Here is a 13,221-nt window from a genome sequence, read left to right as displayed (position 1 = left end):
TGCCTTCCCGAATGAGCCTTCTCCATTTAGTTCAGTCACAAGCCAGGGTCCCTCATGAGTCAGTAGTTATGTTTGATCTCTTCAGGGATGCTTTGAGGACATCCCTAAAGCGTTGCCATTGTCCTCCTGGAAGTCTCCTACTGCGACTGAGTTCAGAGTATAACAGTTGTTTCGGGAGTCTGGTGTCAGGCGTGCAAACAATATGTCCTGCCCAGCAGAGCTGTTTTTGAGGGATCAGCATCTCTACGCGGGGCATGTTGGCTTGGGAGAGGACACTGCAGTTGGGCCAACTATCTTGTCACAAGATTTGGAGCTTGTACTTCTCCAATGTTCTCAGGCACTTGAAGCAGGTCATCCAAGTCTTCGAAGCACATAGGTGCGCAGGGATCACTGCTGCCCAGTAAACCATGACCTCACTCTCAGGTCTGAGATCCTGCTCGTCAAATACTCTTTTCCTCGGTTGGCTGAAGGCTGAGCTGGTACATTGGAGGTGATAATCAAGTGTCATCTATATCTGCCTTTGTTGAGAAGAGGCTCCCAAGATATGGAAAATGGGCCACATTTTCCAGCATCATGGATCTTAATTGGCTTGGGCGGCAGTAAGGTAGGGGGGAGGTGTTTTGCTGTGGGATTAGAAGAGATGTCAAACGTGTTTAAATATTTGCCCATTAATATTACCTCTAGTCATCTCTAGATTAACAGTCCCAGTCATTGAAAAAGTTAATGATACAGTTCTAAATTTTGCCACAGTGGGCAGTCTGGTAATGTCATCAGTTATTGTCAACTTTCAGAGACAACAAACCAAAACCTCGTCTGCCTATTCTAGTGAACATACAGGATCCCATGGCTCTATGGAGCAAGCAAAGTTCTCCAAGTGTCCTGGTCAACATTCTTCTCTCAAAGCAATCATCGAAAAGTATTCAACTGATCATTTATCTAATTGGCTGTCTGCGGAAACTTGTGTGTAAGTGTTGCTACATTTACTTATTAAACAGAAATTACACTCCAAAAAAGTCAGTTAATTGTGATAAAGCATTAAGTTAGCTTTTCTTTACAGTTTGGAAATTTTAGTCAGCCGATAAGAAATCATGTTTAAACAAATCAGCAGAGTCTTGATCTAATTCTACAATATCAAAGTATCTGCTGGAATTTCAGAAATAAGGACAGTACAAATTCAAATTAATTTCACCACATTACAATTAGACAATTTGTAACATAACTTACATTGAACAAAGGCAGCTTACAATGCATTTTTCAAGGCTTGACTCAAAAGTTCAATCTTAAGGAGATTCCACAATTTTCAGTCTGTAAGGTAATTTTTGCTGGCATCATCGGACCAATATTTCCCAAATTACCATAATTCTCCAATTACATCAGTTACACGATGATTTAACAATCTACCTCTCTTGGGGTGGACAGCTCAGTGAGAGCACTTTGCACTTGTCAAAAAGCATAATATGGGCTACCTCTTACTATACCAGCTCAGAATTTCAATATTCCCTGTATAGTTCTTAATCTTGATCCTGAATTTTACTGATATGCTCTTACAAAATCAAAAGGGACGATTTTAAAATTACAGTATGGATCATTCCTTAAGAGGTCTGGTTCAAAGCATTGTCCATTTCAGCTTTACATCTTCAGTACTATGTTGAAAGACATGCTTCACAATGTCTCAAGTTTTGCTCATTTAGACTGAATATTTCACATTAGAACAAACATTAAAATGCTCAGCATGAATTCTTCAATTCATTCATTTTAAAGGGAGCGCAATCTTTTAAAAGGAGAAAAATATGGCCAATGGCACTGGGAGAATTTGGAGAAAAACATTACTTGCCGTACAGCCCAGCAACATTTTGGTTACTGGCTTTAAAAAGCTTCAAAGGTTCTAGATTTTGGTGCTAGCATTTAGCCAAGAGCAATTTCTAGCCTTACAAACTTTGAAAAATTTGGAGACATGACCAAAAAATGGAATTCCAGTACCATATTACATATCCTTAACTATATGCAATGCTGTCTTCGTTGAACCTTTCTGAAAGGCCATACAGATTTGAAGAACCAGAAAAAACAAACATGATACATTAGATTCCTTAGGGAAGGAGTTCATTTCAAAATGCAGATTCTTCTAAAGCATTTGACATTCTACCAGGCACCTCAGATTAGACAGCAAAGTTGGAATAAGAGCCCTACAATTCCAAAACAATTTTGTATGCAAGTAAGATTACTGAACATTGAGCAGTCTTTCACAGCAACCTTAACACATATAATCCTTTTTAAAAATGTGCAAGAGGAAAGCGTAATCTGCTAGATTACAGGTAACAATATTGATTACTTCACCAGAATCCATAATTAAGAACGTTAACTTACACCGCAATGATAGATCTAGACACAAGTAGGCACCTGCACAGATTATAGTACAAATAAACACTTTCATATATAATGCAGGAGGATTAATTTTCTGAACCTAGGCTCTTCAAACACAAGAATTCTAAGAACTCCATCCTGCTACTTTAAACAGGTTACCACCTGTTATAGTAGCATTTATATTCTAAAGTTTAACGAGCCGTATTTCAAGCCACGAGTGTCATATTGTTAGTAAATGTAAATAGTGTACATTTAAAGTGCATGGGTAAAGTCTTTCATTCACAACTGTTGAACTAATGGTAAGCTGGAGGAATAAGACAGACACTTGTCTTTGAAAGTTGATTTTAGCCTCAACCATACTGTCATTTTCGTTTTTCTTCACTTTGCTCCAATTTCTCCGATCCCAAAAGAACCTCTTATGGGTTTCATGATCTGCCTTTCAGCCAATCTTCTGTCTCGTCGTTTCAGCTCCAACCCCAGGATTGAAGTTTGAATGGCAGCAGCCTGATCCCACTCAAACCAAAGCTGCATTTAATCCTGCTTGCCATCGCGCCACTGCCTTGAGCCTTCATTCCACGCCACGTATACGAACAGGGCCAGCACAATATGAACAGCCACCACGGCGACAATGGCAGCATAGAAGTAGCTGTCTCTGTTTGACATTCCAAGTGTGCCTGAGAAGGAAAAAGATAAAATTAAAGGACTTATACAGAATCAATACTATAGTGCTATGGTTCAATCCAAATAGTTTTTCTTTTAATTGCGTGGGGCCAGTGGAGAAAAAGCCTACATGAAAATAATGATGGGCCCATATCAAAAAGCAGAGGGTGGGGGGTTAAAAGAAAAAATTCTGGCCTGATTTTTATATTTGTTTGATAAAATCCGGTTACTTGATATGGAAAACAACAGCGGCCCAAGTGAACAGTTTTTTTTAAATTTTAGACTCGGTCAACCCGGGAACATTTCCCAAAATGCTTGAAAATTGTCTTGCAATGGGAGTGGATTCTGTCAACCATTCAATACATTTTTCCAATATTATACAGATGTCAGCCATGGCTCAGCAGGTAGTCCTCTTGCCCAAGTCAAAGTCATGGGTTCAAGGCCAACTCCAGAGTCTTGAATATGTAATTTAGGTGGACACTGCAATGCAGTACTGAGGAAATGTTGCACTGTCAAAGGTGCTATCTTTCAGGTCAGAAGTTAAGCAGAGGCTGTGTCTGCCTTCTCTGATGGATGTAAAAGTTGCCAGGGCATCATTTTGAGAAAAATGTCGTGGTCAATGTTCAAATCTCATCCAACATCACTAGAGTAGCTGGTCATTTACATTGGTACAGTTTACGAGACCTTGAAATGTGAAATTTAGCTTTTGTGTTTGCCTACAAGTGACTACTTCAAAAGTACTTCACTGGTTGTTTAATGCTTTTCATCCCAAAATGCTATATAAATTTCTATCTTTACTGCTCACCAAATCATGTAGTATTAAATCAAGAGAGCCGACAGTCTGAAGAGTTGCTGTCAAAGTACAAAGCACTTGCAATTGTGCATACAAGTTATAAAAAAAACATAGAATACATGTTAAAACAGTTGACAAATCTTAGGATTCAAATTTACTGATGAACTGTTAAGAGCTTCCAGGTCACAGTTTGGCACTTCAGCCCCTTGAAATATGTTGCAGAATGAGAATTAGCTACATAGTTACACAGAAAGCAAGATCTAAGCTTTTGTGTCTTAGTTGCCATAAGGCACCACTAGAACAGCTGTAACACAAGAGTTGTTTCATCTGCTTGTACTGAGGTAGTGAAAGTGTAGAAATAGCAGGGGGTGTTAGGAACCAGAGTTAATGAAGGGATGCAAGTGATAAGTCCAGAATTAACTATTTAGGAAATATAGAGCTCCAGGTGGCAAAATAGTCCACAGGCAGAAACAGCACTGCGTGTAGTTTTGCTATTATGCAAACCCTTTGTACTGATGCTGAATGATTGGAACTCATTATGAAGAATGAGATGTGGATGCAAATGTAGCTGCTCGTTCCTTTACAATAACATGGAGATCAGGCCCGAGTGCTGGCGCCCCTTCTCGGGCTCCTCCAGTCACAATCTTACAGATCAGCAAGTTTGCCGAGTATAAAAAATAACCGGTTTGTAGCAATCTCAGTCCATTAATAGCACTTTATTGCATCTGAAAAACGCTTGCAAACTACACCATCTGTAACACTATTAAATAAGCAATTTCCCGTTTGTCAGGCAATATTGATTTTTCTAACTACACTTTGCCTGTCACGGAGGAACTTAGTTTCAGATTCCCATGAACGCTAAGCCAAATGGGTGGTAAATCACTGTGCGCAACACACTCCATTCGGCTCACCGAGAGTGGCCACCACTAATAAAGTCAGAACGAATAGGGGAGTGATCTTTCCTTCTCCCAACAAAGCAAATGTAGAAACAAAATGGCAGATTGTAGAGATTCCTTGTACATTTTCTTCTCCCTTCAAGGGGCATTGATTTTTGTTCAAATAGCTCCTAAAGGCACTAGGCAGCTTCCAGAATTTCGGACAGTTAATCATCGGGCATGGCCAGTCAGCAGACTATTTGACCTCAGGGCATCATAGCCAAACCTAATTCTGGCATTACTCAAGACGAGCACTGTCATCAGCTGCAGCCATACAGGAGGATTTTACCTTTCATCACCCAGGGACAGAGGCGAATTTAAACTCAAAAATAGCAAGTTAAAGCTAAACACAGTACACTAGGGCGCATTAAAAAGGAAAAAAAAAATAAGGGCAAAGAAAGAAAAGAAAAGAAATGGCAACAGGGTGGGAATAGGTCTTTAAATATTTAAAACTTGTTCATGTATTTGGAGACCTTAGAATTATTGCAGTAATAAAGCTAACATGAGTAATATTAGATTCACTTTACATATTGTAGAAGATCAGCTGAAAATCTACGAAATCTATGAGCTCAGGGAGCTGACAGCATAAGGAGACCTTTACAAATATATACGAACTAATTTAATTTCAATTGTTGATACAGTAGAAAGAAATTAAGCTCAATATTTAAGAACGGTTTTAATTTAGCAGACTAGAATGGTCTTAAGGAATTAGTGCAATAAAAATGGTCTTTAGGCATATGAAAATGTTCAATCCACTGCAACTACTTTTGTTTATACAGTGTCTTTAACACAGTAAAACATTTCAAGGCACTTCACAGGATTTTCACCAAACCAACTAAGAACTTTATTTATTCATTCATGGGATGTGGGCGTCGCTGGCTAGGCCAGCATTTGTTGCCCATCCCTATCCTTAATTGCTCTCGAGAAGGGGGTGGTGAGCCACCTTCTTGAACCACTGCAGCCCATCTGGTGATATTTGAATCAAAATGGTTTTAACGACTTGCATTTATATAGCACCTTTGATATAGCCAAACATCCCAAGGCATTGAGCATGAGCATTATCAATAAAATGTTGACGCTCAGTCACAGGAGGACGTAATAGGGCAGATGATCAAAAGTTTGGTCAAAGAGGTAGGTTTTAAAGGAACATCTTAAAATGGACAGAGAAGTGGAGAGAACTGCGAAGGGAATTCCAGAGCTTCGGGCCAAGGTAGCTGAGAGGATGATCACCAATTGTGGTTTGATTAAAATTTTGGATATGCAAGATGCCAAAATTGGAGGAGCACAGAGATCTCGAAGGCTTGTAGCAATTAGGGAGGTTCAAGAGATAGGGTGGGTCAAGGGCATGGAGTGATGTGGAAACAAGAATGGGGATTTTAAAATAGACCAGGAGCCAGTTTAGATCAGTTAGCAAAGGGGTGATGAGTGAATAGGACTTGGTGTGAGTCAAGATACAGACAGCAGAGTTTTGAATGAGCACAACTTTATGTAGCATGGAAGGTGAAAGGCCAGCTCAGAGATGATTAGAAAAGTCAATTCTATAGGTAACAAAGGCTTGAGTTAGGCAAGGTCCAAGTTGGGTGTAGTTAGAGTGGTGAAATTAGGCAGTCTTGGTGATTGAACAGGTATGTGGTTGGAAGGTCATTCCTGGGGTCAAACACCAAGGTTATGAATGGTCTGGCTCAGCCCTGCCAGTTGCCAGGGTGAGGAATGGAAACAATGGTCAGATGAGGCAATTGGCAGCAAGGACCAAAGACAAAAGCTTCAGTCTTCACAATATTTAGCTGGAGGAAATTTCTAATTACCCAATATAAGATGTCAGACAAGCAGTCTGACAAATCAGAGACAATGGAGGGGTTAAGAGAAGTGGTGGTGAGACAGAGCTGGGTGCCGTGAGCATACGTGTGGAACTTGATGTAGTGTTTTTGTATGATGTTGCTGAAGGGCGGCACACAGATGAGAAATTGAAGGAGGGCAAAGATAGATCCTTGGAGACTCCAGAGACAAATATTCAACAGGTGGAAAGAGAAGCCATGACAGTGACACTTTGACTATGATTCAATAAGTAAGAATGGAAACAGGTGGAGAATGGAGATGGAGAAATCCAGCTGGAGAATGAAGGAGAGGCAATGGATGAGGACAGTGCGGTCAACTGTGTCGAAAGCTGCAGATAGATCAAGGAGGATACGGAGGGATTGCCAAGGCCACTGTTACAGAGAAGTGTAGCTTTGATAAGGGCCATTTCAGTACTGCGACAGGAGTGGAAACCTAATTGGAAGAATTCAGTAATGACATTGCAGGTAATATGGACACAGATATGGAAGGCAACAACACTTTCACGGACTTTGAGAGGAAAATAAGATTGGAGATGACACAGTAGTTTGCTAGGACAGGGGAATAACGGTTGGGTCTTTTGAGAGAGATGATAAAGGCAGATATGAAGGGGAAGAGGATAGCACTTTAGGAGAGAGAACCACCATCAGTTAATACGGGGATCAGGAAGGCAAGTTTGGTGGTCAACAGTTTGGTGAGAATAGGGTCGATGGAACAGGGTATCATGGACCAGATTAGTTCAAAGAGAGCACGGCTGGAGATGGGATAGAATATAGAAAAAGATGCAAGTTCAAGGGTATAGCAGTGGAGATCAGTAGAGGGAATATGGCCTGGTGGGCTAGGGGAAGGGAGGGAAGCAGCTGAACGGATGGTCTGTGACAAAATTAGCTCCCTGCACTTGTAAAGGTGGAGGAAGAATGGGAGGGTGGTTTAAGGTGACAATTTGTGTTAGAGAAGAGAAAGTGGGGGTTTACCTTTGCATTCTAAGATGATCTTTACAGAGTGAGCAATTTTAAGGAGTGCCTTACAGGGGGAGAGGGGTGTGGGGAGGTTTAGGGAAAGAATTCAAAAGTTTAGGGTTTAGGAGGCTGAATTTTCCTTTTACTTCCCAAACATATTTTCACACTGGTGACATGAATCAGGTTAAAGTGCTGTTATATAAAAGCATCTCTACCCTACAGCCACCCCAATAAAAATTCCATTTATAAGCACATTTAGCGTAAATTATAACCAATAACCTGCGATACACTTTTGAACATTTGTAAGCTACCGATGTATGTGCAAATTCATAGTTAGTGACACAAATAAACATGCTGCATGCTGACTCTGGTTTATAGAATCTCTTCGGTGACAGTCTGGCAGTTTCTATTTGCGTTGGCAGCAATAGATGAAAGCAGCATAAAGTCCCTGTACCATAAACTTATACCAATAACCAGTGGTTCAGGGATAGAGACCGGGGTGTAATCTGCAGCTTTTATGGAAGTTTTTGGATTGCATTATCTTGTGAAACAATCGCCTCCAAATCAGTTGAAAGGAACAAATCTTTACACCAAAAATAATACATTAAGATGCAGTTACCTTCAAACACATAAGACTTTGTCCCAAAATACAACCCAATTGGTAGAGTGATCATCAGGAATGTGAAAAACAGAAGAGTCTTCAGCACTGCTAACAATGAGCCATCGTTGCTGAAAATGATCAAAAACAATGTTAACAGGTCCATACAGTGGTTAGTGTAAACAAGTCTATTTACAACAAGCCATATTTCAGCAATATTTCAACTAGTTTTAACCAGACTTAACTGGAAAGGCCTAGGACATGACTGAAAAGGTACCAATGCAAGCAAAAAGAGGTTTTCATCTTCATAAAAGATCACATTCCTGGTTATGAGCCAGGCAATTTCTCAGTACATTTCTTACATTACAGCAGTGACCACACTTCAACTAGTAATTCAGATGTTCAATGGTTGTGAAAAAGCAACATATAAATTCATGAGTTTCTTTTTGTTAAACGAAGGCGCAATCTAACTTGTGGAGGACGGGGATATGAGAGACATTAAAAGATTGTTTTAACAGGTGAGTGAGAAGCTCGGTGTACTAGATGAAGATGTAGCGCTGTGCTAGTCAGAGATAAATGTAGAACGTGAATTGGCTTTTACAAGAAGTTGGAACTCAACCTGGATAAGTCACCAGGTCATAATGGCATACATACTGGACTAAAGGAAGTCTTCCAGCACAATCTTTTAATCCGCCTCAAAAATAAAAATTATGCTGGTGGGAGAGTGTTGGGGGGGGGGACTGAAGGGGCCCACTATTCAATAAGTTAGAAAGTGAAAGCCCAGTAACCAAAGCGCAGTTTGTCCAATATGTATGAATAAGATTAAGAACTTGTAATTCAAGATCAAATTAGTGAGCAAGAGAGATACAAATGATCTCTAAGGTCTAAGTTGGGTGTAGTTACAGTGGTGAAATTAGGCAGTCTTGGTGATTGAACAGGTATGTGGTTGGAAGCTCATTGCTGGGATCAAACACCAAGGTTATGAATGGTCTGGCTCAGCCCTGCCAGTTGCCAGGGTGAGAAATGGAAACAATGGTCAGACGAGGCAATTGGCAGCAAGAGAGGCAGGTTAGCAGGATCGGAAACTGGCTGGCAAGAGCTATTTAATATATTGTATTAGATAATGCGGTTTGAGGGGAGAAAAGGCTGAAGTGTAGGAATAGAAACACCCTTAAAAGTAAGTTGCCATAGAGCCACACAAAAAAACTAAGGGTACACAATAAAAAATTGCAGTATAACAGGAGAGAAAACAATTTATGAGGTTAAACTCGACATACTTAGCACCTTCCAAACCCACAACCACTAACATCTAGAAGGACAAGGGCAACAGATAGATGGGAACACCCCTGAAGTTCCTCTCCAAGTCAGTCACCATCCTGACTTGGAATTATATTGCCGTTCCTTCACTGTCGCTGGGTCAAAACCCTTGAACTCCTTCCTAACAGCACTGTGGGTGTACCTATGCCACATGGACTGCAGCGGTTCAAGGCAGCTCACCACCACCTTCTCAAGGGCAACTAGGGATTGGCAATAAATGCTGGCCCAGCCAGTGAAGCCCACATCCCATGAATGAATAAAAAAAAAAATACTGGGACTACTGTATTAGAGAAGGTAAACTGGAGATTTACAAGAATGTTGTCAGTACTAGAAAATTGCAGCAATGAGGAAAGATTGAATAGGGTGGGGTTGTTCTCCCTGGAAGAAGGGAAGCTGAGGGGAAATTTAATTGTGATGTACAACATTGTGAGGGGCCTGTATAGAGTAGATGGGAAGGACCTATTTACTTTAGGAGAGAGGTCTGTGATTAGGGGGTATAGATTTAAAGTGATTGGTGGAAAGATTAAAGGGGAGATGAGGAAATTTTTATTCAGGCAGAGCATTGTGGGGGTCTGGAACTCTCTGCCTTAAAGGGTGAGAGGCAGAAACTCACTTTCCTCCTGGCTGAACTTGTCCTCTCATTGAACAATTTCTCCTTAAACTTGTCTCACTTCCTCCAAATAAAAGGTGTGGCTATGGGTACCGCATGCCTGTCTTTTTATGGGGTAAGTGGAACATTCCTTGTTCCAGTCCTGCTCAGGCCCCCTCCCACAATTCTTCTCTCGGTACATCGATGACTGTTTCGGTGCTGCTTCATTCCCTTGCCTGGACCTGGAAAAATTTATCCATTTTGCTTCCAATTTCCACCCCTCCATCACTTTCACATGGTCCATCTCCGACACTTCCCTTCCTTGAACCCTCTGTCTCAATTTCTGGGGATAGACTATCCACCAATATTCATTACAAACCCACCGATTCCCACAGCTACTTCGACTACAGCTCCTCACATCCTGACTCCTGTAAGGACTCCATCCCATTCTCTCAGTTCCTTCGCCTCCATCGCATCTGTTCTGATGATGCCACTTTCCAAAACAATGCTTCTCACATCTTCTTTCTTCCTTAACCGAGGTTTCCCACTCACAGTGGTTGACAGGGCCCTCAACCATGTCTGACCCATCTCCCGCACCTCTGCCCTCACACCTTCCTCTCCCTCCCAGAACCATGATATGGTCCCCCTTGTCCTCACTTTTCACCCCACCAGCCTCCGCATTCAAAGGATCGTCCTCCGCCATTTCCACCAACTCCAGCATGATGCCACCACCAAATACATCTTCCCTTCACCCCCCATCAGCATTCCGCAGGGATCCTTCCCTCCGGGACACCCTGGTCCACTCCTCCGTCACCCCCAACACCTCAACACCCTCCCACGGCACCTTCCCATGCAACCGCAGAAGGTGCATCACCTGCGCCTTTACTTCCCCCCAAAGGCCTAAACACTCCTTTCAAGTGAAGCAGTGCTTCACTTGCACTTTCCTCAATTTAGTCTACTGCATTCGCTGCTCCCAATGCGGTCTCCTCTACATTGGAGAGACCAAACGCTGACTGGGTGTCCGCAAGCATGACCCAGACCTCCCTGTCGCCTGCCATTTCAACGTCCCCACCCTGCCCTCATGTCCGTCCTTGGCCTGCTGCAATGTTCCAGTGAAGCTCAATGTAAACTGGAGGAACGGCACCTCATCTTCCAACTAGGCACTTTACAGCCTTCCGGACTTAACGCTGAGTTCAACAAATTCAGACCATGAACTCTCTCCTCCATCCCCACCCCCTTTCCAACCCCCTTTTTTCCACATTCATTTTAATTTTTGTTAATTTTTTTCCCCCTTATTTTCATTATTATTTAAAAAATTTATTTCCTTTTCATTCATTGTTTTATCCCCAGCTTTTAGCCTATTTTCGATCTTTCTTCCCACCACTGTCCCCTCCCACCCCCACTAGGGCCACCTGTCACTTTCCAGAACGCTTACCCTGGTCTGGCCATTATCACATTTTGCTTTCTTAATGTCACCATTAGCACCTCATTCAGCTAGAACCATCACCATTAACAACTCTTTGACCTTCTATTTATGACATCTTTTGCCATCTCTCCCTTGCCTCCACCTATCGCTGGCCTTCTATCCAGCTTCACTGGTTCCACCCCTCCCTTAATCAGTATATTTCACCACATCTCTACCTCCTTTTAGATCTGAAGAACTCATACAGACTCGAAATGTTATCTCTGTCTCTCTCTCCACAGATGCTGTCAGACCTGCTGAGCTTTGCCAGCATTTTTTTGTCTTTGTTTCAGAGGTGGTTAGAAATCTTCAAGATTACAATGGACTATAACTGATCTATGGAAACAGTCACCAGACAGCACAAGCTGAAGATGATCACAAAAAAATTAAAGTGAAGGTTAAAAAAAAATTAAAATGATATTGGAAGCAAGAAGTGTGGGATTAGACTAAACAGCAGAGACAATCAGTGTAGGATTAATGGTGCAAATCGGCTGTTTTTATAATGCAACATTTTGCAAGTCTACTTTTGTGTTTTTGCCATTTGAATTTGTCAGAGAAGATTCTCAATTTGAAAGCTCAGGCCATTTAGTGTTTACCTTAGTCCACACGGAGTCCTCAATTTCAGAGGACAAAATAAATGCTCGTTTTGGCCAGGTTTTGTTACTCAGAATTCCTACGAATTATAGTGACAATTGAAGGAAAGAAAAGGAGCAATTTGGTCAAATCACTCCCAAAGTTGCTTGAAACTAAAAGCAACTCAGTCACGTGTCATGGAGAAAAAAAAGAGCTCCACTAATTCCCTTAAGTTTCATTTCCGCCCAGTGAGAGGCTCACACACACTCACTCGATTTGGAAGGCAAAGCGTGTTCCCTTTTCCTAGAACAATTCGATCTATATCTGCAACCCCCCTCCACAAAAAAATAAGAGCAACATTGCAATGTATCCTCAGGTAAAATCAAAATACTGAGGATGCTGGAAATCTGAAACAAAAATAAAATAAAACTAACTATTTTTATTGCAATGTTTCCTCCGGACACAGGTGCAGCTAAAACCTTGTCTCACAAGTTACACATCAGAAATGGCAAATGGGGTGAGGAGGGAGACACAAGGTCAGAGTGAATGACCCGGAACCTTTGTGACTGGCCTGGCGGCAGCACGGACCAAATTAACGGAGACCTTGCATCTGCCTCCATGGTGGGGGGGGCGGCGATGTTGACGCACGGCACAAACTGATTTGGTTTTTATATATATATATAAAAAATATATTTTCCATCGAAAGGCGGCTTCCGCCACAAAGGCCCAGGACCCGCGCTCTCTCGCCGCTGCCGCGCTCACCCCCTGAAGTCGGCGACCGGAGCCGCGTTCAACACCGCCTTGTCCAAACGCTCCATCTTCCTGCTGACGCACTTCCGCCTCCCCGGAGTCAGCTGACTGCGGCGGGTGTCGTCACTTCCTGCCCCCGGGCTGCAGGTTGTCGCTCACTGGGAAGTTCCCCTGGAGGCCTGGGTTCAATTCCCACCGCAGCATCTGGGGGAATTTTAAACTCAATTAAATATTTCGATAAATCTGGAATACAAAAGCTACCAATATCAATGGCCATCATGAAACTACCGGATTGTCATTAAAAACCCCATCTAATGTTCTTTGGGGAAGTAAATATGTTGAGGTGGATCAGCCATGATCTATTCCAGTTGAATGGGGGAAGCAGAGTCAA

The 13,221-nt window shown here is 42.0% G+C and overlaps 1 protein-coding gene across 1 annotated transcript; it reads right to left on the bottom strand.

The window, feature by feature from the left end:
• Positions 1-1,018: 1,018 nt before the first annotated feature.
• Positions 1,019-12,931, bottom strand: vma21 (vacuolar ATPase assembly factor VMA21). Its single transcript, XM_078547661.1, has 3 exons — positions 12,843-12,931; positions 8,161-8,270; positions 1,019-3,035 (listed from the first exon to the last, which is right to left on the bottom strand). Exons 1-3 carry the CDS (start codon positions 12,896-12,898, stop codon positions 2,893-2,895), a joined length of 309 nt encoding a protein of 102 aa, XP_078403787.1. The 5' UTR covers positions 12,899-12,931; the 3' UTR covers positions 1,019-2,892.
• Between the last annotated feature and the right edge of the window lie 290 nt (positions 12,932-13,221).

Source organism: Cetorhinus maximus, chromosome 8 (genome assembly GCF_964194155.1).
Source record: "Cetorhinus maximus chromosome 8, sCetMax3.hap1.1, whole genome shotgun sequence".
NCBI lineage: Eukaryota > Metazoa > Chordata > Chondrichthyes > Lamniformes > Cetorhinidae > Cetorhinus > Cetorhinus maximus.
The sequence above is the reverse complement of the archived record's forward strand: the minus strand, read 5'-3'. Positions and strand labels throughout refer to the sequence as shown.